Source organism: Somniosus microcephalus, chromosome 19 (assembly GCF_052327205.1).
Source record: "Somniosus microcephalus isolate GS21.2 chromosome 19, FLI_Smic_1.0, whole genome shotgun sequence".
Taxonomy (NCBI): domain Eukaryota; kingdom Metazoa; phylum Chordata; class Chondrichthyes; order Squaliformes; family Somniosidae; genus Somniosus; species Somniosus microcephalus.
Genome location: NC_141005.1, coordinates 68728526 through 68756210, shown reverse-complemented (window position 1 = coordinate 68756210; position 27685 = coordinate 68728526). Strand labels below are relative to the sequence as shown.

Sequence of the window (27685 nt, the reverse complement as noted above, 5' to 3'; positions counted from 1 at the left end):
GGCTTCGGTTTTGTGACATCACTTCCTATAGCAGTCGAGCTGAGGACCACAGACAGGAAATAGACAGTAGAATGAAAGTCGTTCTAACCAGCCAGCTCGAATTGCTGCCAACACTGTTTAACAGTCTTCTTTCACTCACTCTTGGCAATTACCTTTGTCTGCCTCTAGCCAAGTTCTTAAATCCTCTCTATCTGTAAAAGTGCCCTTTTAACAGGGGCACTCTGAGTTTGGGAGAGGGAATGGAGTAAATTGGCTTTTTGTAGTGACCTGGTAATCTTTGTAGCCAAACAGTTCAAAACTAAAATTAGACCAGTTTTGTAAAGGTTGCCAGCATGTTCACTGGTAGATAATCAATCCTGATCTCCTTACTGGATGATGAGGGGAAACCTGACTGCTATTCAGGGTGCTCAGAAGTATTATCATTTCTGAAGACATTGTGCTGTTAGCTTGAGGTGAAATTCTAGGACTTTCTGTCCCGTTTGGTAATCTGGTGTAACTTGTGTGGCTTAAATCCAGTGTTCTCCCGGTTGGAGAGCCCGGTAGCAAATGTCGGAACTCCCTCCTGGCACCAGACCCTGTCGAGCACCCCGGGTTTAATGGAAGATCATTCATGCAGTATTTCAATGGAAAGTGAAGGAGTTACCCTCATGTCAGCAAGATTCATGAAAGAAGGTTGGAAAAATAGCACCTGGAAATTATAGAAGACTATAATCTTGATCTGATCTGTAAAATGGACTGCCTGATGGCTGAATTTTTGCTGAAAGCGTCATGTCCTCTATTCCTTAATCTCCAGGTCTCTTGTTGCTGCGTGTGGCCTGCCACAGGCCTGAGCAATACTGAAGCAAAACTAATGGGTATATTTCATCTGAATTGCCAGTTAATGCTCCGTCTGCACAGGTGACGGAATGTGTATTATGCTACAAAGATGAGAATGGGACCTTTACTACTGTGTCGCTCGAAGTACAATACTTTCTCGTTTGTTCAGCCTTTAAATATAGTTGACTACACCACCCAAAGCCCGGGACCTGGTCCTTTTAAAAGATTGGTGCCCGTGCTCTGGTCAGGTATTCGTCCCAACCCTGCTTTGTATTCTGGCCTCCACCTTTGGCCTTTTTCTCACCAGCCACAATCCTTACTATTTCTGCACACAGGAAAAGTTCATCTGCGTTAAAACTTTAATCTGCGCACTTGTGGTAGTTCCTCTTTCAACAAAATCTCGGTTGTAAATGTTAAGTTTAAAATCTAACGGGTAAAGGAGTATAGAATGGGTAGAATGCCACTTCTAATGAAGATTACAGCCAAAACATTAAATTGTCTTTCCGTTTCAATGCATTTGCCTATATTTTCTAAAAAAAAAAGTAATGTTAATAACAGGCTAGGGAATAGGGAAGTTTAAAAAAAAATAGAGCCTGTATTTTTATAACGCCTTTCATGACCTCAGGATATGCCAAAGCACTTCACAGCGAATGAGGTAATTTTGATGTGTAGTCACTGTTGTAATGTAGGGAAACAGGACAGCCAAATTGCCTACAGCAAGGTCCCACAAACAGCAATGAAATAAATGACCAGATAATCTGTTTTTGGTGATTGAGGGATAAATATTGGCCTGGACACTAGGGAGAGCTGCCTGCTCCCTGCAGACGGGATCCTAGTTAATTATGTCGCATCCGAAAGATGACACCTCTGGCAGTGCTGCACTCCCTCAGTGTCAGCCTGGATTTTGTGCTCAAGCCTCGAGGTGGGACTTGAACCCACAACCTTCTGACTCGGAGGCGAGAGTGTTACCTACTGAGATGAGGCTGACAAATAGGGAGACTGATAACAGAACAAGCACTGGTAGGGTTTATATATTTAAAATTGGTTTTGTAGAGGTGTTCGGCAATTTAGAATTAAACCCTGTAATGCTAATCCTGATAGTTTTATTACTGTAACAATGTATATTTCAGTAATGCAGTATGAGCATGGAAACCAACAAGAAGAGTTGGCACAAGGAGACCGGTGTTTTCACAACCTGCTACAGGAAACTCTTTATTATCTGGGACCGGCGTGCTGCCAGTTTATCAAAGTCCAGATTACAGAGAGGTATAGTTAAAAGGTACGAGAGCTCCGTACACAGCAACAAATCCAGGCTTCCCTGTTGCTTAGCACGGTGGCATAGTGGTTAGCACTGTTGCCTCACAGCGCCAGGGACCCGGGTTCGAATCCGGCCTCGGGTGACTGTCTGTGTGGAGTTTGCACATTCTCCCCGTGTTTGCGTGGGTTTCCTCCGGGTGCTCCGGTTTCCTCCCACAGTCCAAAGATGTGCAGGGTTAGGTTGATTGGCTATGATAAAAAATTGACCCTTAGTGTTAGGGGGATTAAATACGTGGGGTTACGGGGATAGGGTAGGATATGTGTTGGTGTAGGGGTTACGGGGATCGGGTGGGATATGTGTCGGTGCAGGCTCGATGGGCCGAAATGGCCTCTATCTGCACTGTGGGGTTTCTGTGATTCTGTGAAGTGCAGCAACCCCGGCCACAGACCAAGCGTCCATGTTGCTTAGCAACAGGTGCAGGAACCCCGATTACACAGCCACAGATCCAGGAACGGCCACTAATATGAAGTAAAACTTACCTGAACCTACTCCTGAATTTTGCCGGTTAAGAGATTTCCGGTTATTTAGGTGCCGGTAAATCGAGAGTTTCCTGTAACAGGTTGTGTTCATGAATTGAACGCATCTGTATCAAAATATCCCTTGTAGTTCAGGAGACTGCTGATTGGCCCCCTGTGGAAAAGTGGAAAGAAACCCTGTACAAAATCTGTAAACGCTCACACTGCACGCAGGTGATCGTGGAAAAGAGAGCTTGATTTGTATCGATGATTGTGCATTGAAGATAGCTGTCCTCTGTGATCGGACTGTGGTTAATTGTGCAACAATATAGCAATGCCTTGGTGCTCCTGCGGTATGTCTGAGTTTATCTGTGGTGTTTCTGGGCACGTTTTTCTCCCTCGCTCTTCAGCTCTCGCATGTATGACTGTTGGGCAAGATGCAGTAATTCAGGGGGGTGAGTAATGAGAATTATAATTAGCTCGTTCCTTAATTTTTTCCTCCATCTACTGTGAGTGATAAACTCTCCATGTAGTTGTTTAGAAAGTGTTTCAGCACTTGCTGCTATCAGATTCACAGGCACTTCATTCTAATTTTCCACAATGGGTTCAAAGGCACTCCCTATTGTAGACATCCGCTGATGAAAACCACACTTGTGCAGTGACAGGAAGTTCAGTCGCCATTGGGGTGCATTCTGCAGACTCCAGCCAGCCTCCGGGTAGATCCTTAATCTCTACATTTGTCTTCAAGCTGGGAAGGGAGGAAGAAAGTTATTTGGAATAGTAAATGAAGATTTTTTTTTTTTTTTTTTTAAAGAACGTTAAACAGTTTGGTTTTACCTTTGGCTGACTGTAGACTGTGGTTATTGGTCATAGTTTGGCAGTGTATGGTAAAGTGCACGTACATTAGGATCTGAGCTGGGTTAGTTTTATAGCTGTTTGAGCTGTAAGTCTGAACTGAAAGTAGGAGTGTGTCTGATTACAGTGGGTGTTGTCACTTCTCATTTTCAATTATTAGATTTTTTTAAATGCAGAATGTTAAAAGATTCCAGGAAACCTTTCCTTGCTATCAGGCGGAGCACAGTGATCTAATTTGTGTAGTCGGCAGCAGCAGTACAACCTGCACTCGCGCAGTGTCTTCAATGTAGGGAAGTATCCCAGGGCACGTCACCGGAGAGGGAGGGGCACAATCAGGCAGTGAGCAGGAACTGGCGGTTTAGAGAGGGGACTGAAGCCCGAGTCACAGTGGGGAGTGAGCACAAGATAATTTCGGATGAGGAAGGCCTTTCGATCCATCCAGAGAGACCCTGCAGCCCCCCATTGCAGCATCCAATTGTTTTTTCGATAATACAAGGGTTTTCACCTCTGCTCCTCCAGTTGTAAGTCCTTTCCATGTGTTGATCACTCTCTGCGAAGAAGAACACCTTGATCAGTCCTAAATTAACCTTTTACCAGTTTGAACCTGTGTTCCCGTTCCCTATTCTAGCCATTTAAAGAAGTAGCCTGGATTTATATCTCCCACTCCCTGAACTATCTTGTATCCCTCTATAAGATCACCTCTCTGACGCCTTCGTTCAGGCCGAAAAGCCAAAGTTTCTCCCGTTATTCTTCGTAACTCGGACCTTTGCCTTTGGGGCTCAGCTTCACTGCACCTTCTCCACTGCTTGAATGTCTCCCTCGTGTGTCAGCGACCAAAGTTGGACACAGTACTCGAGGTGTAGTTTGATCGCCACTTCCTCTGACTTGCATTTTACTGTTTTACCATTGTTGATTGCTGCTCTGAATTAGTTGGACACATTAACCATCGAATCTCCTAGATCCCTTTCAGTTTCATTCTTGGCTATTTCAGCACCATTTATGGGATACATTTCACCCATTGTTCCCTCCTAGGTGCTGTACTTTACACTGCTCTACAACAAATGTCCTCCTAGTTTGTCCAAGTCTTTCTGTAATTTCTGAGCTGCCTCCTCCAATTCCACTGCCCCTTCTAGTTTGACACGTGAGTTTCTGAATCCAAGTCATTGATATAAATTAGAAATTAAATTACAAAGTCATTATTTGCACGGCGTTTTTTGACTCCCTCTGCGCCGGTTTGGTACTGCGCATGTGCACTCGATCCAGTCGCGCATGTGCAGTACGATATGACGAAGCCCGAAGCGGGGCCGAACCACTCTGCCGAGCCTGGAGCTGCTGCCATTGCTGCCTGCCTTGTCTGCTGCTCGAGCCGAAGTCTGGTGCTCGAGCCTGAGCCTGCAACTAGGGCTTTTGGGTTATCTTTCGAAAATCAATGACTATATTAAAGGAGCCTCTAGGACTACTGCCTAGAATATCGCTGTTATTATCTACACAAAGATTTTTGTGGCCTTCAGAGAGAGGGGAGACAGACGGAAAGAGGGGAAAGAGAGAGACAGAGGGGGGAGACAGCAACAGAGAAAGGGGGATGGAGAGATATAAATTGGCCAGAAAAGCAGCAAACCTGAAGATTGGGAGCAGTTTAAGATTCAGCAAAGGAGGACAAAGGGATTAATTAAGAGGGGGAAAATAGAGTATGAGAGTAAGCTTTCAGGGAACATAAAAACTGACTGTAAAAGCTTCTATAGATATGTGAAGAGAAAAAGATTGGTGAAGTCAAGCGTAGGCCCCTTGCAGTCAGAATCAGGGGAATTTATAATGGGGAACAAAGAAATGGCACACCAATTAAATACATACTTTGGTTCTGTCTTCACAAAGGAGGACACAAATAACCTCCCAGAGATGTCGGGGAACATAGGGTCTAATGAGAGGGAGGAATTGAATTAAATCAGTATTTGTAGGGAAATGGTGTTCGGGAAATTGACGAGATTGAAGGCCGGTAAATCCCCAGGGCCTGATAATCTACATCCTAGGGTACTTCAGGTAGTGGCCCTAGAAATAGTAGATGCATTGCTGGTCATCTTCCAAAATTCTATAGATTCTGGAACAGTTCCCATGGATTGGAGGGTAGCTAATGTAACCCCACTATTTAAAAAAGGTGGTAGAGAGAAAATGGGGAATTATAGACCGGTAAGCCTGACATCGGTAGTGGGGAAAATGCTAGAGTCCATTATAAAAGATGTAATAGCAGAGCACTTGGAAAACAGTGACGGGATCGGACAAAGTCAACATGGATTTACAAAAGGTAAATCATGCTTGACTAATCTACTGGAATTTTTTGATGATGTAACTGGTGGAATAGATAAGGGAGAACCAGTTGATGTGGTGTATTTGGACTTTCAGAAGGCTTTCGATAAGGTCCCGCATAAGATATTAGTGTGCAAAGTTAAAGCACATGGGATTGGGGGCAAGGTACTGACTTGGATAGAGAACTGGTTGGCAGACAGGAAGCAAAGAGTTGGAATAAACGGGTCTTTTTCCAAGTGGCAGTCAGTGACTAGTGGGGTACCGCAGGGATCGGTGCTAGGACCCCAGTTATTCACAATATATATTAATGATCTAGACGAGGGAAATAGATGTAATATCTCCAAGTTTGCAGACGACACAAAGCTGGGTGGGCTTGTGTGCTGTGAGGAGGATGCCGAGAAACTCCAGTGTGATTTGGACAGGTTGGGTGATTGGGCAGATGCATGGCAGATGCAGTATAATGTGGATAAATGCGAGGTTATCCACTTTGGTGGTAAAAACAGGAAGGCAGATTATTATCTGAATGGCAATAGATTGGGAAAAGGGGAAGTGCATCGAGACCTGGGTGTCCTTGTGCACCAGTCGCTGAAGGTAAGCATGCAGGTGCAGCAGGCGGTTAAGAAGGCAAATGGCATGTTGGCCTTCATAGTGAGAGGATTCGAGTACAGGAGCAAGGATCTCTTGCTGCAGTTGTACAGGGCCTTGGTGAGACCACACCTTGAGTATTGTGTGCAGTTTTGGTGGCCTTATCTGAGGAAGGATGTTCTTTCCATGGAGGGAGTGCAGCGAAAATTCACCAGACTGTTGCCTGGGATGGCAGGAATGACGTATGAAGAGAGATTGGGTCGATTGGGCTTATATTCGCTAGAGTTTAGCAGAATGAGAGGGGATCTCATTGAAACTTATAAAATTTAGACAGGCTAGATGCAGGAAGGATGTTCCCGATGGCAGGGGAGTCCAGAACCAGGGGTCACAGTCTAAGGATAAGGGGTAAGCCATTTAGGACTGAGATGAGGAGGAATTTCTTCACCCAGAGAGGGGTGAACCTGTGGAATTCTCTGCCACATAGGGCAGTTGAGGTCAATTCATTAAATATATTCAAGAAGGAGTTAGATATATTTCTTAAGGCTAAAGGTATCAAGGGATATGGGGAGAAAGCAGGGACAGGGTACTGAGTTTTGATGATCAGCCATGATCTCATTAAATGGCGGAACAGGCTCGAGGGGCCAAATGGCCTACTCCTGCTCCTATCTTCTATGTTGTCCTCCAAGGGGACCAATCAGCACTCGGGTCTCCCCATCCAAGGGGACCAATCAGAACTTTGGTGTTGCGAATAGACATGTCCATTAAATTAATAGTCCCAGCACTGAGCCTCGGACACCACACTCGGCCCATGAGAACAGGGCTGGATGAGCGGGGATTTAGTATGCAAAATGATGCGTGCAATGGAGTTCTGCATAAGCTAGAGTTTGTATAGGGTGCGGGTTGGGAGGCTGGCAAGGAGCGCATTGGAGAAGTCAAACCTGGCAGTGACTTGAGGCGTGGAGCATGGATGAAGAATTTGGTGTGGACGATTTGCCAAGGAACAGGTGATCTTGTTGATGGGCTCAGCTCGGCGAACAATGAGGTTGTGTAGTGCCAGGGTAGGAGTTGGAATCGGTGGGTAGGGTGCAGTGTTTCTGGTGCAAACCGAACAATATGGCTTCGGTCTTACCAATATTTAGTCGGAGAATGTTCTGGCTTATCCACAACTTGATCTTGAACAGATCCTAAGGTGGCAGTCGTGGTGTTGTCCTTTTGCAGAGTGTGTTTGTGCAAAGGCAGATACAGGGCCCCTTATCTTCCAGCCTGGTGAGTATTTAATCTGCCCAAACGATATTATGTAGTATCAGTAGGGTACCTGCGATTAGGAACAGCAAAGCACATCAGACTTCAGATGGGGATGCAGCATTGCTGATTTTCCTGCCCTTGGATTTAATTTCCTGCCTAATGGTTAATTTTTGTAAAATCGAAATTAGTACCTAGTAAAAAATCTCACCCTTGACCAATCACATTGGGCTGATGAAGCGAAATGTAGAATGTCAAAATGCTGATCTAAAGGTCTGTGTTCTACATGAATAAGAGTTGCCAACGTCTTCTGGATCAGATGTTGTTGCTAATTAAGTGATATAATTAGCAGTTAATTAAACCACCCCTGGGCAGGTAACAGTTATTTTGTGCATTCTAAATGACGTCGTTGCCCCGAGTGAGAAGGATTTGTAAAGTCATCCCCTCAATTTAATTTATACTTTGAGTTTGCCAGCTCTCTTGGCATGTGCATGGTATGTTTGCAGAGTTTCTGCTACCTTGCCAAGTGGCCATTTTAAATGCATGAGCTTAGTCTGCAGGGGTCAGCTATTTGACAACAGAATGCCTACTCCTGCCTTGGCTGAGATAGCGAACTTGACACAGAGCAGGGATTGGGCCTGTGAATTTCCTGGTAATGGTGATTCGTTTGGATGCCGCATTGAGCGAGCCATTGGGCAGAGCTTTGCTCATTGTCCACGCTCAGCAGCAGCCTGCTGGAGACTTGCCATGTTGAATCTGCCAGCTGCTGCGCTAACGTGCTCAGGAGAGCTGTCAGTGAACAACGCTCATTGAATTGGTGCAGATCCTTACTGGCTCTGGGTGTCAATCCCACAGTCTCAAAGGGCTTTAAACATTGAGCGAGATGCTGATGGACCAATTCAATCCTTGAATCTTCTGGCACCAAGCACAGTTTGAGAGAGGAAGGCACACAATATGGAGGCAATTAATTCTCGCTTTGACTTGTAATGGAAGTGCATGCCGCCTTTGAAGGCCTGCCTATGTTTAAACAAGTGCTATTTAAGGCATTTTTATATTGATGCTTGGGGCATTGGGAGAGCAGCATTATTAAATGCCCTGCTCCCCATTTTGCATATGCCAATGTGCCACCTGACCCGTGTTTCGATATGAGGCTGTTACACCAGCCCTTGTTTACATACACCACTGTGCCACCGGCCCCATTTACCCACGCCACTGTTACTGGCCTCTGTTTACTTGCCCCAGTTTTGCCACCGTTTACTTATGGCATTGCACCACCGATCCCCGTTGGGCTATTAGAGGGCTAACAGGAAACAGCCCTGTGTTTTCTGTCCCTTGGCCAGGCATTCTTGGGACCCAGCAAAAGTTACCAGGGATCCCAGACGTGATCAGAAACATAGGGTTTGTTTCCTTTAACTTGTAGTTTGAAGTGTCTTAACTGCAAGTTAATTAAAACCACATGGTCTGTTGATGACTGTGAGCAGTTAACCCTGGGATTGTTTTAAATGGCAGTGCCATTGATGACTGCTTCACACAGTATCAGGCCTTTGCTTTTTGTTTATCATACTTCCACCCTCCACATCCCCTTACTGATTCCACTGCACGACTTTTGAACGATCGTTTCCTCTGTTGACGTGTTGCAATGAAGGTTCATTTTATCAGGGCTAAATGTAAAAATGAAAATATGGAGGAGATTTTAAGTTTTACAACACGCGAGTGGGCTTTGAAATCAGATGGGATGAGCTCCCAGTATCGTGGCCCGTTCTCTGCCAACAGTCAAGAGCTGCCAGCTTATAAAATTGAAACCTCTCGTTGTTCCTGAGGATGGGGTCAGAAGGTTGTTATTCCACCGAGTACAATGGGATCTGTGCAGTGGCCTGTGAGGTCAGTTGGTGAACAATAGCAGGATCTGTTGAGAAGAGAACCCAAGCCTTCAGTGTTGTTACAGAGACTAGAATGTACAGCATAGAAGCAACAGGTCTATGCCGGTGTTTATGCTCCAGACCGGAGGGGGGAGTGGAAGTGATGGGCATAGAAGGGTCTGTTATCATCCGTGGTGCACATCTCAAATTAAGGCAGATTTACAACTATTAATTGCATTTATCCCAGAGATTGTAGGTGGAATCAAAGTGACCTCCCTTGCATCGGACCACTGTTGCTAGTGCCCACCTCCAGTTCTTTTGCTCTCTGCATAAAGTTGTTGTATTTGTGCTAAGCCGTCGTGAATCTGGCGGGTTTTGTTTTCCTGTTATTGCCGGCCCTTCGGGAATCAGCAGGACTAGCCCAGTACAAAGGTGGCTTACATTAGTACTATGTGCCTCCTTCACTGCATAAGTATTTCTTTTCCTCATTCAATCTTGTCAAGACGCAGGTTGTCAATGAGGGAAAATCCCTACTGGTTGCCAGCGTAGTTGGGAGTAATTGGTGTCCGTGACGACTCCATGGTACCAGAGTGCAAGTCCTTGTCAGCATATATCAATGCGGACAGTAAGCCATTGAGTGCTGCTGGTACTGCAAGTGAGCCTTCATCTTGTAAGTTATTTTATTATCTGTCTCTCTTTATTCTGGTTCATTATCCCTTCTCTTTAATTTGCCTGGTCTTCACATCTCAACTGCCAAGGCTTGTGATGTGCTCCCAGATCTTCAAGACCTCCCATTCCCCCCCCCCCCCCCCCACCCCAACTGAAAGTTAGACACCAGAAGGCATTATGGACACCCCACCACCCCACCGAGTGTGAATTTTTTTTTCCTTCCTCTGCAATGATTCTGTGCTGTTACCACCCCCCCCCGCCCACACTCTATGCTTAACCATATCAAATCTGCATTTGGCCCTTAGTCAGGAGGAGGCCATTCAGCCCCTCAAGCCTATTCTGCCATTCACTTACGTTATGGCTGATCTGTACCTCAATCCCTGTTGGTGCTCTGATGCCCTGTTGTGACCCACCAACGTTGAGCCATGTTCAGTGGCTGCAGCGCAGAGTTTCCTAATGCAGACGTAGGTTGGGAAATTTCCGCTTGAGGAGGAGGAGGGTGTTTTCCTGAGGAACTGTGCTTTCCTCTAATTCTGCCCTCTTGAGCATCCCTGATTATAATCGCTCAACCATTGGTGGCCGTGCCTTTTGTTGCCCAGGCCCTAAGCTCTGGAATTCCCTGCCTAAACCTCTTCGCCTCACTGCCTCTCTTTCCTCTTTTAAGACACTCTTTAAAACTTACCTCTTTTACCAAGCTTTTAGTCATTTTTTTTTATTCGTTCATGAGATGTGGGCGTCGCTGGCAATGCCAGCATTTATTGCCCGTCCCTACTTGCCCTTGAGAAGCTGGTGGTGAGCCGCCGCCTTGAACCGCTGTAGTCAGTGTGGTGATGTAACGGTTTGGTACAACTGAGTGGCTTGCTACGCCATTTCAGAGGGCAGTTAAAAGTCAACCACATTGCTGTGGGTCTGGAGTCACATATATAGGCCAGACCAGGTAAGAACGACAGATTTCCTTCCCTAAAGGACATTACAGGAGACTTTGGTTTATCCGGAGGTTGTACGTCCAGAAACCTCGATCTACCGGCAGAAATCAGGAGCCGTTTTGTTAGGTTTTTTTTCTTCTCGTGGCTTTTTTTTCAACAGTCAGGCTCTGGAAAGTCTCTCTGAAGCTGTTGCTAAGCTACAGAGACGCTTCCAAGGTAAGGCCGACTGTTTAGAAGCTGTTGCTAAGCAACGGTGTTTGTTGTCAGATACGGAGATGAAAACCTCCGTATGCTTCAACATTAACGCTGGTATGTGCGGCAGTTTTGATAGATCGGCAACAGCTCGGTCCCGTCGGTGCCGGATATAACAAAGTTTCCTGTACTTTTCCAATTTTCACATCATTTAAAATTTAGCTCTCCCAATTAGCTTTTTATTCCAGATTTATTTAATTAACGAATTTCAATTCCCCAGCTGCCGTGGTGGGATTCAAACACATGTCTCTGGATCATTACTAGTCCAGTAACATAACCACTATGCTACCACTTCCATCGGCCCTCATTTCTCCTTATATGGCTGTGTCGATTTTTTTTGTCTTCTAATACTCCTGTGGAGCGCGTTGGGACATTTTGCTACGTTAAAGACACTATATAAATACATGATGTTGGTAGGCTTTGCCCACCAGTGACCCGCGCAAATCCAGGCCACAGACTCCAAGTGAGTTTGTGTTGCTTCTAATGGGCAACGTTTACAGACAGCAATAATCCCACAGGAACCCGCCTCCTCTCCCCTAGACTTGGACGTTTGGTCTGCAGTGCAGGGCATTTTGCTTTGCTGACATGCCAGTCTTAGAATTTTGAGTCTTCCCTCCAGTTTTCCAATTTTCACATCATTTAAAAGCTAGCTCTCCCAATTATGGGTGTCATGGGTGGGGCTGCTACAGTAACTAAGGGTAGGGGAATGGGGGGGTGGGGGGAGGAGTAGAGGAAGTGCAGTCAGACTCCCAGTCATAGCTAGTTTGTATTGTAGAAACAGTTCTATGAATATTCGACAACCGAAAATGACAGGCAGCAAAAGACCAGCCGGTCCATCAAGCCTGGCCCACACTCGTGATGGCTGAAGCATCGTGACCAGTCACTTCCTACCCCCTCCCCTCACCTCACCTCCCCGGCAGCCATGTGATCTCCTGGGTGAGGCCACAAACCCAGGGCCAATCAGGGAAAAAATACCTTGGAAAATTCCCTTCCAACCCCCTCAGGCGATGGAAACCAGTCCAGGAGATTACATGGACATGTGTCATTTGTAAAACCACTTACCGTCAAGATGATGCGATCTCTGCCCCAGTCAAGAACTGGTTCAGCTCCCTCTTGATGGCTCGCAGGGAGCCAGCACCCACCACACCAGCTGGCAATGTATTCCAGAGGTTCGCCGTATATCACCGATCCTTCATCGTCGCTGGGTCAAAATCCTGGAACTCCCTCACTACCTAACAGCACTGTGGGAGCACCTTCATCACACGGACTGCAGCGGCTCACCACCACCTTCTCGAGGGCAATTAGGGATAGGCAATAAATGCTGGCCTTGCCAGCGACGCCCACATCCCATGAACGAATAAAACTACTCTCTGGAAAAAGCAGCGCCGCCCAACGTCCAGTCTATCCCTACTCTTGCATCGTTTAAGCTTGCCTACTGTCTTAATCCTTGCACTGATTTTAGTATCATAGTATTCTGCGATGTTCTCAATTCCCAGTGTTCTGTCGCCTTGCCAGTCATACTTCAGAGCGTGACCGCTGTTTAAAAATCTTGATCGCAACTTGAGTCTTTTTAACGCGCACCTTCCCCGGTGTCGAGGGAGGTTCTGTACGTGCCAGCAATGTCCAGAGCCAGAAAAGAATGGTGGCCTGCTGCTCGCACCACTCTGCTTGCTGCTGGCACCACCAGGTGAAACCAGCTGGCACATGCTGCCAGCGGCACTGGCACCGCCTCAGTTATATTGCAGTGCTCCCACTGAAGCCATGGCTGCTACCAGCAGTGCTATAATATAATTGTGGTATCAGTCAGCAATACTAATGAATATGGATGCACACACATTACTGCTGATTGCCTGTTGCCTCAGGGCCAAAGGACAAAGAGGGGGGAAAAGGTCTCGCTCGATATCTATAATGGATAAACACTTTTGAAAATGCTCTGTAGATCTATTTTTGCTCCAAACCTTGCACTGACTCCTGTGGATGGTTCATGCAAAGGCAACTGGATTTCTCATTCATTTGCTGTGCCTCCAGGGTTTCATCGGTTTGGCATGGGATCTTGGGACTCTACTGCAGTATTATACCATTAACAGTGGGCCAGAATTTCCTCTAGCAGGGCATTTAATGCCGTCTGCCGTTGGTTAAACTTGCCCCTTGGTAGTCATTAACACATCACGTCGTTAAAAGGGTACTTAGACTTGCAATTACTAGCCCTAAAGATCAGCGGCGGGTTTAGTTCATATCTACCGCACAAATACAGCAACTTCATGCCATTCAGTGCATTTCAATAGTGAGGCAGACAGCAAAATGCCGTTTTCACAAAGCTAACGGCGCAACTCGGACAGCAACTTTTGGATATTCGCATTTAGCCGTGCGTCTGCCCCTCCCTTGAAGTTGCTGTACAGTTAACAACAACAACTTGTATTTATATAGCGCCTTTAATGTCATAAAACGTCTCGAGGTGTTTCACAGGAGTGTTATCAGACAAAAAATTTGACACCGGGCCAAATAAAGAGAAATTAGGGCAGATGACCAAAAGCTTGGTCAAGGAAGTAGGTTTTAAGGAGCGTCTTAAAGGAGGAGAGAGTGGTAGCGAGATGGGGAAGTTTAGGCAGGGAATTCCAGAGCTTAGGGCCGAGGCAACAGAAGGCACGGCCACCAGTGGTGGAGCGATTATAATCAGGGATGCTCAAGAGGGCAGAATTAGAGGAGTGCAGATATCTCGGGATGGGGGGGTGGTTGTAGGGCTGGAGGAGATTACAGAGATAGGGAGGGGCGAGGCCATGGAGGGATTTGAAAACAAGGATGAAAATTTTGAAATCGAGGCGTTGCTGAACTGGGAGCCAATGTAGGTCAGCGAGCACAGGAGTGATGGGTGAACGGGACTTGGTGCAAGTTAGGACACGGGCAGCCGAGTTTTGGATCACCTCAAGTTTACGTAGGGTAGAATGTGGGAGGCCAGCCAGGAGTGCATTGGAATTGTCAAGTCTAGAGGTAACAAAGGCATGGATGAAGGTTTCAGCAGCGGATGAGCTGAGGCAAGGGCGGAGATGGGCGATGTTACGGAGGTGGAAATAGGCAGTCTTAGTTATGCAGTGGATATGTGGTTGGAAGCTCATTTCATGGTCAAATATGACCCCAAGGTTGCGGACAGTGTGATTCAGCCTCAGACAGATGTTTGGGAGAGGGATGGAGTCGGTGGCTAGGGAACGGAGTTTGTGATAGGGACTGAAAACAATGGCTTCGGTCTTCCCAATATTTAATTGGAAAAAAGTTTTGCTCATCCATGTCGGGCAAGCAGTCTGACAATTTAGAGACCGTGGAGTGGTAGTGAGGTGGAGCTGGGTGTCGTCAGTGTACATGTGGAAACTGATGCTGTGTTTTCAAATGATGTCGCCAAAGGGCAACATGGTAGATGAGAAATAGGAGGGGGCCAAAGATAGATCCTTGGGGGACGCCCGAGGTAACAATGCGGGAGCGGAAAAAGAAGCCAATACAGGTGATTCTCTGGCTACGATTAGATAGATAAGAATAGGACCAGGACAGTGCAGTCCCACCCAGCTGGATGACGGTGGAGAGGCGTTGAAGGATGGAGTGGTCAACCGTGTCAGAGGCTGCAGACAAGTCAAGAAGAATGAGATGGGGTAGTTTACCTTTGTCACAGTCACAAAGGATGTCATTTGTGACTTTGATGATGAGCGGTTTCGGTACTATGGCGGGGCGGAAAGCTGATTGGAGGGATTCAAACATGGAGTGCCGGGAAAGAAGGGCATGGATTAACGCATAATTAAGGGCAAGCGCCATTAGCCTCACTGATATTTTGACAGCAAAATCTGACCTATTATGTCGACTGTAGTTGCTAGAGCTGCAATATGCCCAGGAACTAATTTACAGAGGAGGATGTCTGCAGTGTGCCCAGGAACTAATTTACAGAGGGAGACGTCTGCAGTGTGCCCAGGAACTAATTTACAGAGGAGACGTCTGCAGTGTGCCCAGGAATTAATTTACAGAGGGAGATGTCTGCAGAGTGCCCAGGAACTAATTTACAGAGGGAGATGTCTGCAGTGTGCCCAGGAACTAATTTACAGAGGAGACATCTGCAGTGTGCCCAGGAACTAATTTACAGAGGAGACGTCTGCAGTGTGCCTAGGAACTAATTTACTGAGTGATGCCTGCAGTGTGCCCAGGAACTAATTTACAGAGGAAACGTCTGCAGAGTGCCCAGAAACTAATTTACAGAGGAGACCTCTGCAGCTTTGATGGTTATCTGCAGTGATCTGTTGTGTCTTCTGGACGCAATTCAATGATGAATGTGGTCAGGTGAAAGACCGGTTTAATTTTCACAGATTGTGCCAGAGATTGTTGGTTGCAGTCAGACCTGAGATGTGTGGTGTGTAAAATGTATGCTCAGACTTTGTGGTTTCCTTCATAAGCTCAGTTTCCTTTCTTAGTGAGGCAAGGACTATTTCATAAAAGTTTAAATCGAAACAAAATTTAAATTAGAAATATCTTTTAAAATGTATATAAAATATCTTAATTGATGTGGAAAAGCCTGTGCTGTGAGAGTCTCCTCCCTGCTGTGCTCCTTCATGGCTGGCTTCTAATCAATTGTGCCTCTGTTCGGTGATTCGAATTTATAGATAAGAGAAGGCCTTTCACATGTTTGAAAGAATTTATATAGCACCTTTCATAACCTCAGGACAATCTTTACAACCAGTGAAGTACTGTTTGAAGTGGAGTCACTGTTGTAATGTAGGAAATGCGACAGCCAATTTGCGCACAGCAAGCTCCCACAAACAGTAATGTGATAATGACCAGATAATCTGTTTAGTGATGTTGGTTGAGGGATAAATATTGGCCAGGATACCCCTGCTCTTCTTTGAAATAGTGCCGCGGGATCTTTTAAGTCCATCTGAGAGGGCAGACGGGGCCTCAGTTTATCGTCTCATCTGAAAGACGGCACCTCTGACAGTGCAGCACTCCCTCAGTACTGACGAGTGTTAGATTAGGTGCTCAAGTCTCTGGAGTGGGACTTGAACCCACAACCTTCTGACTCAGGCGAGAGTGCCACCCACTGAGCCATGGCTGACACGGCTGTTAAACTTGCCCTTTCTATGTTGATGTACTTTGGTAATATCCATAGTCTTACTCTAGTCTTTTTCTCTTCATGGTGATAGTTGGGGGCGATTAGTTGTTCTCCAGACCCATTTCTTCTGTTTTTCCTTTTCCATTTTTCTCCTGCCGCCTTCAGAAGGCATAGGCTATCTCTTGCTCGGGCACATCCCCGCAGTGCCAGCAACCCTCTGCTAACTTACCCAAGTGACCACCTTTCATGTGTGAGCATTAGCTGTTGGGCCATGGGAAAGGGGGAGGGGCTAATGGGGCATTACAGCCAATCCTAATTGTGTCCCCGCCGTGTCGGATTAGCCAAAACCACCTGTGGTACCAAACTGAACTAGGATGGTCATCAAAGACAGGTTGACAAATTGGCCAATGTCTGAAACTTAGACTAAAACCCTATGTAAACATGAGCAGCCTACTCGCCCACTACAAGTCTTTTAATCTTCATGAGCTTGGGTATCTGTTATTGCTGAATTCAAAAGCTGTGTCCTGTGTGTAATTAACATCGATGCAGGTACAGCTTTTCACAGATATCCGGTTGAACCATTGGCGTGATACCTGCTTTCAGGTTTCTTGACGAGGCCTGGCTCCATTTTGCACCCAGGTTGGTCCAGACATCGTCAGCACAGGAATTTCCAGGGAATAGCTGAACTGTTTAAAATGATACAGGGATTGGATAGGCTACATACAGAGAGGCTGTCTCATCTGGTGGGGGGAGTCCAGAACCAGGGGGCACAATCTTAAAATTAGAGCCAGGCCGTTTAAGAGTGAAATCAGGAAGCGCTTTGTCCACACAAGGGGTAGTGGAAATCTGGAATTCTCTCCCACAGAAGGCTGTGGGTCAATTGAAATTTTCAAGACTGATAGATTTCTGTTAGGTAAAGGCATCGAGGGATATGGAGTTAAGATACAGATAAGCATGATCTAATTGAATGGCGGAACAGGCTTGAGGGGCTGAATGGCCTTCTTCTGTTCCTATGTTAAGCAAAACAGGGTGAGACCCTGCCCCCAATACATGCAGCGAGGGAGTCGGCTGTCCCCAGTGACTCATGGTTACTTGGTTCAGCTGTGGCAGAGTGTAATTCCCTTCCTCAATTAGTTGCGGGTTTGCAGCTGACAACTCCTCTGAGTTTAGAGATCGGTAAATAGTTACTGAGCAATTAATTATAATGATGTCCCAGCAGTCTTTTAACATCAATGTATTTACATTTTGTATTTCTTTTCCTGGGACTTACGGTTTAAGTAAGCTTTTTTTTTTGCGAAAGCAGCCAGAAACCACGGCAGAGCTTACCCACCCCTCCCGAGCTTTGGGCATTGACGCAGGTTGCAAAGCCTTCACTGCCGCCTCCGTGCAGATCAGCTAACTCTGCACAGACCAAGAGTCAAACCTGGGACCATCTGGTCTGCATGAGTCAGTGCCACACCATCCGGTGCCTAGAACCAGAATGCCATCTGGGAAGCTCCTATTGCTGGGTTGTGAGAGTGTTCAAGGACACAACCCCCTGCTGTGAAACTCTTCTAAGCCAAGCCTGAGCCCTGACTCGCCCCAACATTAATATTCATCAACTTGAGGACATTTTGAGAGCACCAGTGATGGTGAGTGGCTGATGTGTGTATTGCATATTGAGGCTTTCAGTTAACCCCATTACAGAGAAGCTTCCTCTCTGCTAGGACAGTGTTTTACTCCTGTGTGGATTTTGTGGGATTGCACAAACTGGGGAAAACAGGTATGCTTAGTTGAACCTTATTTGCAGGAACCTGTGTTTTAAGTTTGTAATAGAAAGACTTGCATTTCTATAGCGCCTTTCACAACCTCAGGACGTCCAAAAGTGCTTTACAGCCAACGAAGTACTTTTGCAGTGTAGTCATTGTTGTAATGTAGGAAACCTGGCAGCTAATTTTGTGCACATAAGGTCCCAAAACAGCAATGTAATAATGATCAGATAATCTGTTTGTGATATTGGTTGAGGGATAAATATTGGGCAGACATTGTAGAATTTTGTTCGGTAGACTTGCTCCCTACTGAGTCCTCTGCTGTGTCCTTCGCCCACTCCTACTGTGCCCCTCTCCTCCCGACCCCACTGTGCTCAATATCTGACCCTCATCCTGCTGACACTGTTTCATTGACCCTAGTCTTCCTACAAATAATGTGTCCATAGATTTTGTGACACAAATATTGAAGTTTAACAATATACAAAGAGTATGATACTTTGTAACTGAACCCTCTGAATGTTATGGGTGAGTTTGCTATCCACTAGCAGAGCCCTACCCCATTTGTCTAACGCCGGGATTTGGGAAGGTCGTGCAGTGTCGGAGTTTAGAACTCCTGTCCTGATGGAATCTTAGGTGGACATTACCCTCTGCCGATGTACGTGAAGGACAAGCTACAGTCCAGAGATGAGCGCATCTATAGTCAAGGTAGATCATTTTACCTTCTCACAGACTCTGGCACTAACTTCCAGCAAGAAATCTGTCAAGAAAACTTTCAGTAATAGAAAGTGCAAGAACAGGTAAACGGAGTCGGAAACTGGATTAAAGAGGCTGGTAGTTTGGGACACTCAAAATAAAGAAAGGACTTGCATTTAAGAAGGTGCCTTTCACAACTTCAAGAGGTCCCAAAACACTTCACAGCTAACAAAGTACTTTTGAAATGTAGTCACTGTTGTAATGTAGGTAAGCACGGCATTCAATTTGCGCACAGCCAGGTCACATGAACAGCATTGACCAGATAATCTTTGTTTAGTGATGTTGGTTGAGGGATAAATGTTGGCCAGGACACCAGGAGAACTCTCCACTCTTCTTTATAAAAAAAAAAAAAAAAAAAAGTGTCATGGGATCTTTTACGTCCACCTGTGTGGACAGATGAGGCCTTCACGTCTGATCTGAAAAACAGTGCCTCCGACAGTACAGCACTCGCTCAGTAATGCGCTGCAGTGTCAACCTGGATTATGTGCTCAATTTGGATGCTAGACGTAAGAGGGTTGAAGTTCGAGAGATGAGCTTTGATTGCCATGAATGGCTTTTTCTTGTCCTTAGCAATTGTGAATGAATATAAGAAATAGAAACAGGATTAGGCCATACGGCCCCTCGAGCCTGCTCCGCTATGTTATTAACTATACCAAAACCAGTCCAGGTGTCTCCTAACTGTTACCTCTTCTTGTTTGGCAGGTACTACAGAGGCACTCACGGGGTTATAGTGGTATATGATGTCACCAGCGCAGAATCCTTTGTAAACGTCAAGCGATGGTTACACGAAATAAACCAGAACTGTGATGATGTGTGTCGGATACTGGGTATGTATAAAATTACCACTGTAGCCCCAGAATAAAATCTGGGGGTTGCCTGATGATTCGCCTACCCCATCGCTTTTTTTCCCTACACCCCGGCCCCTCCCCACCTAGGTCACGTCACTCCTTCACCTGTGGCCCTCCACCCCCAAGGAGAAGATGCAGCATTTTTATTGTTCCTTGAAAGGTCTGTCATTTAGGACAGGGGTCTTCAAGCTTTTGTCATCGTGGTCACATGGTGGGTGTGTACCCTGCACCTTCGGGGGAGTCCCCCATAAAGTTTAAATCCATGTTCCCAATAATTTGCATACGTCTCAATCTACTGATCCTGACGGGTCTTGGTGTTCTGGTTTAGGATTTATCCACCAATAAGGCAGCAGCGCTGTGTAGAAAAAAACAAAACCGCTCTGTCCAACCCTCCAGGCTCACAGGCAAATGAGCATATACAGTCAAATAGGACTGTCCTTTGAGGGTTGGATTACCCGGGTCTGCGAGCCTCCCGAAATTCTTAAATATTCTAGTACCTGTTGCGTTTCGGGTACAAACTTCTGCTGTAACTTCTTGTGAATTTTTCAGCTTATCAAAAGTTAGTAAGGGGATTGAAACATGTTTGGCTTCTAGTGTCACCATCCAGCACTCTGAGCTCAGGTGTCTGTGCAGGTGCAAACCCCCCCAAATATTCTGTTCCAAATACATGCTTAAGCCCAGTCTTGAAGAGTGCTCCTGCTGCAGTTATTTGGTATTTCATTTTGTGCACTAGCAATAATTGTAGGCTATTGGTGAGATTGCCATCTGTGCTTCGCTTTGGGTGTTTGGTGCTCCATAGCTGGAGGAACTGCCATCGGGAGTGCTCAAAATCAGTTCACACAAGAGTCCGACACCGAACGCAAGTTTTCATCTCGTCTGGACTGGAGTCAAACCCAGGTCCTAGAGGGGAAAGGTCACTGTGTTAACCCACTTTACCAATCGCTTCCTTGCTCACAACTTCCCTTTCGTTTTACACTTCTAATTTTGTAAACAATTCAAGCTCTTCATTTCCTTCATCTCGCCATTTCAAAAATTGTCCCCAGAGGAACGTCACCGTCACTATAAAGAAGTTTTACATTCCATAGAATCGGGTCACACAGCACAGAAGGTGGCCATTTGGCCCATTGTGCCGGCTCGCTGGAAGAGCTATCCAATTAGTCCCACTCCCCTGCTCTTTCCCCAAAGCCCTGCAATTTTTTTCCCCTTCAAGTATTTGTCCAATTCCCTTTTGAAAGTTACTATTGACTCTGCTTCCACCGCCCTTTCAGGCCGTGCATTCTAGATCACAACAACTCGCTGTGTAAAAAAAATTCTCATCTCGTCTCTGGTTCTTTTGCCAATTCCCTTAAATCTGTGTCCTCTGGTCACTGACTCTTCTGCCACTGGAAACAGCTTCTCCTTATTTACTCTCTCAAAACCATTCATGATTTTGAACACTTCACATCAGCCATGCCCCTGTGCCTCCATTAGATGATCTTTTTTGGTTGCTAATCAGTCCCACCCTTCCTTTGACTACCCTTTTACTATTTATATGTCTGTAAAAGACTTTTGGGTTCCCTTTAATGTTGTTTGCTAATCTATTCTCATACTCTTTGCCCCTCTTTATTACCTTTTCAATTCTCCTCTATACTTTCTGTATGCAGCTTGGTTCTCTACTGTATAATGAACCTGACCTTTATCATAAGGCTCCTTTTTCTGTCTCATTTTAATCTCTATATCTTTAGTCATCCAGGGAGCTCTAGATTTGGATGCATTTCCTTTCCCCCTCGTGGGAATGTCTCGTAACTGTACCCAAATTATCTCCTCTTTGACGGCCTCCCATTACACTTGGAGCACTTGGTGATCTTTTGCCCATTCTACAGTACAGAATGCAGAGACAGAATTACAACTCAACCTGCAAGTAGGAGAGAAAAATTAAACCGGAAAGAATCAAGAGCACTAAGCAAATCTAAAATGAGTGATTTTCAAGCAGGAAAAGTAACCAGGAAGAATTAAGGTTGATGGTGCTTCACACAGCAGTGGTGATGCCCTCTGTTATCCTGTACTGAAAGCCAAACAACAACTTGGATTTATATAGCGCCTTGAACATAGTAAAATGTCCCACGGCATTTCACAGGAGTGTTATCAAACAAAATTTGACTCCGAGCCACATGAGATATTAGGGCAGATGACCAAAAGCTTGGTAATGGAGGTAGGTTTTAAGGAACGTCTTAAAAGAGGAAAGAGGTGTTCAGGGAGGCAATTCCAGAGCTTGGGGCCTCCAATGGTGGAGCGATTAAAATCGGGGATGTGCAAGAGGCCAGGATTGGAGGAGCACAGATATCTCGGAGGGGTGTAGGGCTGGAGGGGGTTACAGAGATAGGGAGGGGTGAGGCCATGGAGGGATTTGAAAACAAAGATGAAGATTTTTTAAATCGAGGTGTTGCTTAACTGGGAGCCATTGTAGGTCAGCGAGCACACAGGTGTTGGGTGAACGGGATTTGGTATGAGTTAGGACACGGGCAGCAGGGTTTTGGATGAACTCCACGTTTATGGAGGTTGGAAGCTGGGTGGCTGGCCAGGAATGCGTTGGAATAGTCAAGTCTAGAGGTAACAAAGGCATGGATGAGAATTTCAGCACTGATGAGCTGAGGCAGGATGGAATCGGGCGATGTTATGAAGCTGGAAACAGGCGATCTTAGTGGTTGGAAGTTCAGATGCGACACCAAGGTTGCAAACAGTCTGGTTCAGCCTCAGACAGTTGCCAGGGAGAGGGATGGAGTCAGTGGCTAGGGAAAGGAGTTTGTGGCAGGGACCGAAGGCAATGGCTCCGGGCTTCCCAATATTTAGTTGGAGAAAATTTCTGCTTATCCCGTACTGGACGTCAGACAAGCAATGTGACAGTTTAGAGACTGTGGAGGGGTCGAGGGAGGTGGTGGTGAGGTAGAGCTCGGTGTCGTCAGCGTATACATGGAACCTGATGCTGTGTTTTTGGATGATGTCACCGAGGGACGGCGTGTAAATGAGAAATGGGAGGGGGCCAAGGATAGATCCTTGGGGGACCCCAGAGGTAATGATGTGGGAAGAGAAGCCATTGCAGGTGATTCTCTGGCTACAACTGGATAGATAAGAATGGAACCAGGCGAGGGCAGTCCCACCCAGCTGGATGAGAGGCGTTGGAGGAAGAAGGTGTAGTCAACCGTGTCAAAAGCTGCAGATAGGTCGAGAAGAACGAGGAGGGATAGTTTAACGCAATCGCAGTTACTTAGGATGACATTTGTGACTTTGATAAGAGCCGTTCGCTGCTGTGCCGGGGTGGAAACCTGATTGGAGGGATTCAAACATGGAATTCTGTGAAAGATGGGCATGGATTTGGGAGGCGACAACATGTTCAAGGACTTGGAGAGGAGAGGGAGGTTGGAGATGGGGCCAGTAGTTTGCAAGGACAGAGGGGTCAAGCGTTGTTTTTTTTGACGAGAGGGCTGTTGACAGATTTGAAGGGGAGGGGGACAGTACCTGAGGGGAGAGAACAGTTAACAATATCAACTAACATAATAACCGAAGCCAGTGTCTGAGCAGAAGCTTGGTCACGAGGTGTTTGCCATCAGGGTGAGAGCTCACTGAGGGAGGCTGGTGGCACTGTTCTTGCAGTAGTTATTCCCTGGGCTAATCACGGGCAAGGGTCCTTCGGTATGCCATCTGAACGCAGACTCCCTCCAAGCGTTGCCTAACCTCCCTCTATTTCTTTTAAATTAATGTTTGCAGAATTTATGCCAACCATATTTGTTTTGGGCATATCTTTGTTTTACTGGCATACACAACGGTAGTGACCTACCCTCTCCTTTAAAAGAGGAGAAATGGTTTAGATGTGAGGAACCTCTGTGTACGCCTCGAACTACCCCAAAACCAGAGTAATGTGAGTGACAAATCGTTTATTTCCAAGTCCCCTGGAGGTTCCCTGATCACGAGGGTTTGTCGGTTTAAATTGTCACTCAGATTAAGGAGAGGGGTTAGGAGAAATTTCCTTATGCAGAGAATCATTGGAGCATGGGATTCTTTACTGTTTAATTGGACGCCTATAATAAATGCCTTGGCATGAAGTGCTGCTTTATGAATCTCCCACCACACCCCCGCCCCCCCAGTCTCATTGTAAAAGCTGCTGCACTGTGGGAGTGTCAGCGAGCATATCCCACAGGGAAACCGGTGAATTGACATCTGGGCAGCCCGAGACACGGAGAAGGGTATCCCAGGATGAGGAAAATTCTGTATTGATGGGGTACCAATCCATGGGCTTTCCTATGGAACTGTTAGCTGAAAGAAGCCCATAGTGCTGGGCTGCTCCGAGACGACCTTGTCGTGTATCTTCAGCAGCGGTACTTGGTGTAGAGGAATCGTTCAAATAATGTCTGCCTTGTGTCATTCCTTGCCCCTATTTCCAGTAACCCCCTTGGCCCGCGCTCCCCCTCTTTCCCACCCCCCCCCCCCCCCCCCCCCTTGGCCTGTTCTCTCTCCTCCTCTCTCTCTCGGCCCGCTCTCTCTCTCTCCCCCCCCCCCCTTCCCGGCGTGCTCTCCCTCCCCCCCGGCGCTCTCTCCTCTTTCCCCTCTTTCCCCCCCCCCCCCCCACCAGTTTTGCCCATCTCTTGGACCCGTTTGTGTGCAGTTTCCCGTTTTCCCCCCTCATTAGCCTGTTCCCACCGCAGCCTCGGCCGGTGTCGGACCTTTTTCAGGAATGTTCACGCCTTTGCTTCTATTTCAGTCGGCAACAAGAATGACGACCCAGGGCGCAAATTTGTTGAGACCAATGACGCACAGAAATTTGCAGAGCAGATGGGCATTCAGCTTTTTGAGACCAGTGCGAAGGAGAACCTCAACGTTGAAGAGGTAGGCGCCCCCGACCGGGTTTGGTGAACAATTCCGCTACTCTTTGTCTGCCGCCGTTTCTTCCGTTCAGGCGCTGTACATCAAGCTGACGGTCTGTGTTTCCTTTCAGATGTTCAACTGCATCACAGAGCTAGTGCTGCGGGCCAAGAAAGAGAACTTAGCCAAACAGCAGCAACAGCAGCAGAACGACGTCATCAAACTGTCCAAAAATAGTAAAAAGAAGAGAAAGTGTTGCTAACGAGGAACGAATTAAAACAGACTTCTTTGCAATGGACAGTCCCTTTCACTTGGACTTGTGTATCATGAAGTCAAAAACGAACATTTTTTTTTTCCACATCCCCCCCACCCCCACCCCCGGGAGGATAATGTTTGAGAGCAGATGTGGGATCTTGCCGGCTCAGTGCTGTTGCTCCTAGATTTCAGCTTCTGAATTACTATTTTTTTTCCAATGAAAGCGACTGTGCCGACGGAGCTCAATGCCAAGATTGGATCAGGTCGCCTCATTCCAGTTTGATTTGTATGGATGTACAGAGAAGATCAACGAGTGACTTGCCTCGCCTGAGGGGTTTCAAAACCCTGTACATAATGTACAGCTTTAATGCCTCCCCCTTTTCATCCTCGCTTCGCCTAATACTTTCAAATGCCAAGAAGTCATGAACCACCTTCATTATTCTTTTTTTTTGATTTTAAAAAAACGCAAACTTCTTCGAATCAAGCTGCTGACTAACGTTGACGCACGGTGGCCACTTGCTCCCTCCATTTTTTTGCACTGTTCCCACTGTATTAGATTCTGATTGACATTGCCCGATTTATAGTTTGTGTTGGGGGGGGTGGGAGGGGGGAAGTTAACTATCACGAAGGGAGAAAGGGGCAGGGGCTCGCTAATGGGCTCGGCATTTTTATGAATGGAATTCAAGAGCCCCCTTTTGATTTGGAATTTTTACCATCAATTAACTACTCTGCTATTTATACCAAAAGCGGGTCCAGAGATTTTGGTTAACGAGTTTATCTTCTATAGAATGGTAATTAGCCTTGTACTATAATGAGAGGGGGGGGAAAAATAGGAAAAAACCTTAACAAAATAAAGTGTGAAATAAGGTAAGGCGAATGAACGGTGTTTTTAATAAGTCCGTCGATCATGTGTGTTAGCTTTATGCGCATTAATGCCTCAGGCCTTCAGCATGGAAGGCAGGTGGTTGACTTGTAACGGTGTCTCACTGCAAACAGCACAAAACCTGTGTCCTACAACACAATAAATACACACGCAAAAGTGCACCTTATACTGGGGGGGCTGTTGCATTTTAAAATGCGAGGGGGTAAAAATAACAGTCTCTAGCTTGTACACTGGTCTTTTCACCTCGGGGACTTGGGTCCAAATCCAGGCCACAAGGACGAAATCCAAGTCTCCACTACCAGGTGTGAGGGTCCTTGGGTGGAATGAGTTCGGGCAGTCTCGATCCAGTTTCTAATGGGAACGCCCCAATTCGTCACGAGTTTGGCATCTTCACCCTGAGAAACCACAGGGTGGCTGGGAAATGGGGAAAATGTCACATTGTTGAAGTATAGATTGCTGTGCTGAGGTTGGAGCAGAGTTGAGGGAGCTTTGCTCTGTATCTGCCCCATGCTGTACCTGACCTGGGGAATGCTAGAGGGAGAAATATAGAGAGCTATACTTTGCGTCTAACCATACTGTACCTGACCTGCTTGATGTTAACACTGGGAGCCTGAAATGGGAAGTGTCCTTTTCCCCAGCACTAACATCCTTCACCTTGATGAACACACAACCCCACCCCCACAAAGTATATACCAGCCAGTCATCACCTCGATCTGTGTAGAAGTCTAGCTAATGCTGATGAGATGATGGACTGTCACTGGCTGTAAGCACTCCAAGTGCAATCAGGGTGGGTGGAATCTGCAGCACAAAACTGCCCATAATTGAGTACTAATTGTCACTAAATTAAGAGTCTTGTGCCACGGGGATGGCTAGTGTGGGGAATGGAAGGGTCACCTGGCGGGAGAATGAAGCACTCTTCTGAGGCTGAGGTAAAGCCTCATTGGTCACTGCACAGGGAGTTCGATCCTGGATCAGACTCGTGATGTACCTGACCAGGCAAGTGCTTGATTGGGAATAGTGGATGCCAATATTTTTTAATGGGATGTTGGATAAAAGTAACTTAAATAACTTGTTTTAGGGGTTACCATTTACTGACAGTTTTAAAGAAAATGTATCCTTTATTTGTGTACAAGGTGGACATTACATCAAAGGAGAAGGCCTACTTTAGATGGTTATATTGTGGAATCCCTTCTGTTCAAAGGTGTATCTTAAAATATCTGAAATCTTGTGGCAATTGGTTATGCAACTGTTCGTAATGACAACTATTATGTATTAAAACACAGAAATTATTGCAAAATGTGGTACAGGCTGCAATGTCATATGTTTGTCACGCGTCCCTTGCTTATGCCACCTGCATGTAAGGCGTGTGCACACTTACTGCACGTCTACCTTCCATCTATGCAAGATGCTTTTTTCGTGTTGGCCATGTATGTGTGTATGCAAAATTTCTGTGTGTCTGTCTTGCATTGTACCTTTTGTGGTTATTTGCCTTGGGTGTGCACAAGCATAAAAGTGTACTTGTGACTTGGAAGCGTGAGTGTATGTGCGTCTGTCTTGTTTGTACACAATACGTGTGTGTGTGTACTTAATTTTATATATTATAAGAACATAAATAGGAGCAGGAGTAGGCCATTCGGCCCTTCAAGCCTGCTCTGCCATTCAATAAGATCATGGCTGATCATCTACCTCATCTCCACCTTCCTGCACTATCCCCATATCCTTTGATTTCCTTAATATCCAAAGATCTATCGATCTCTGTCTTGAATATACTCAACGACTGAGCATCCACAGCCCTCTGGGGTAGATTATATATTCCTCAGCTGGAATATTGTGGCTAATTCTGGGCAGCACACTTTAGGAAGGATGTCAAGGCCTTGGAGAGGGGATTTACCTGAATGGTACCAGGGATGAGGGACTTCAGTTACGTGAAGAAATTAGAGAAACGGTGGTTCTCCTTTGAGCAGAGAAGGTTAACCGGAGATTTGATAGAGGTTTTCAAAATAA

The 27685-nt window shown here is 46.2% G+C and overlaps 1 protein-coding gene across 1 annotated transcript in view; it reads left to right on the top strand.

The window, feature by feature from the left end:
• LOC147104604 (ras-related protein Rab-35) overlaps window positions 1–26978 on the top strand; it is a 54102-nt gene extending 27124 nt beyond the window's left edge. The window contains exons 4-6 of the mRNA XM_085961997.1: window positions 19562–19686; window positions 24443–24567; window positions 24677–26978. Coding sequence (XP_085818123.1) covers window positions 19562–19686; window positions 24443–24567; window positions 24677–24805 — 379 coding nt within the window. The 3' untranslated portion in view covers window positions 24806–26978. The remainder of the gene's footprint in view (window positions 1–19561; window positions 19687–24442; window positions 24568–24676) is intronic.
• Window positions 26979–27685: the final 707 nt, after the last annotated feature.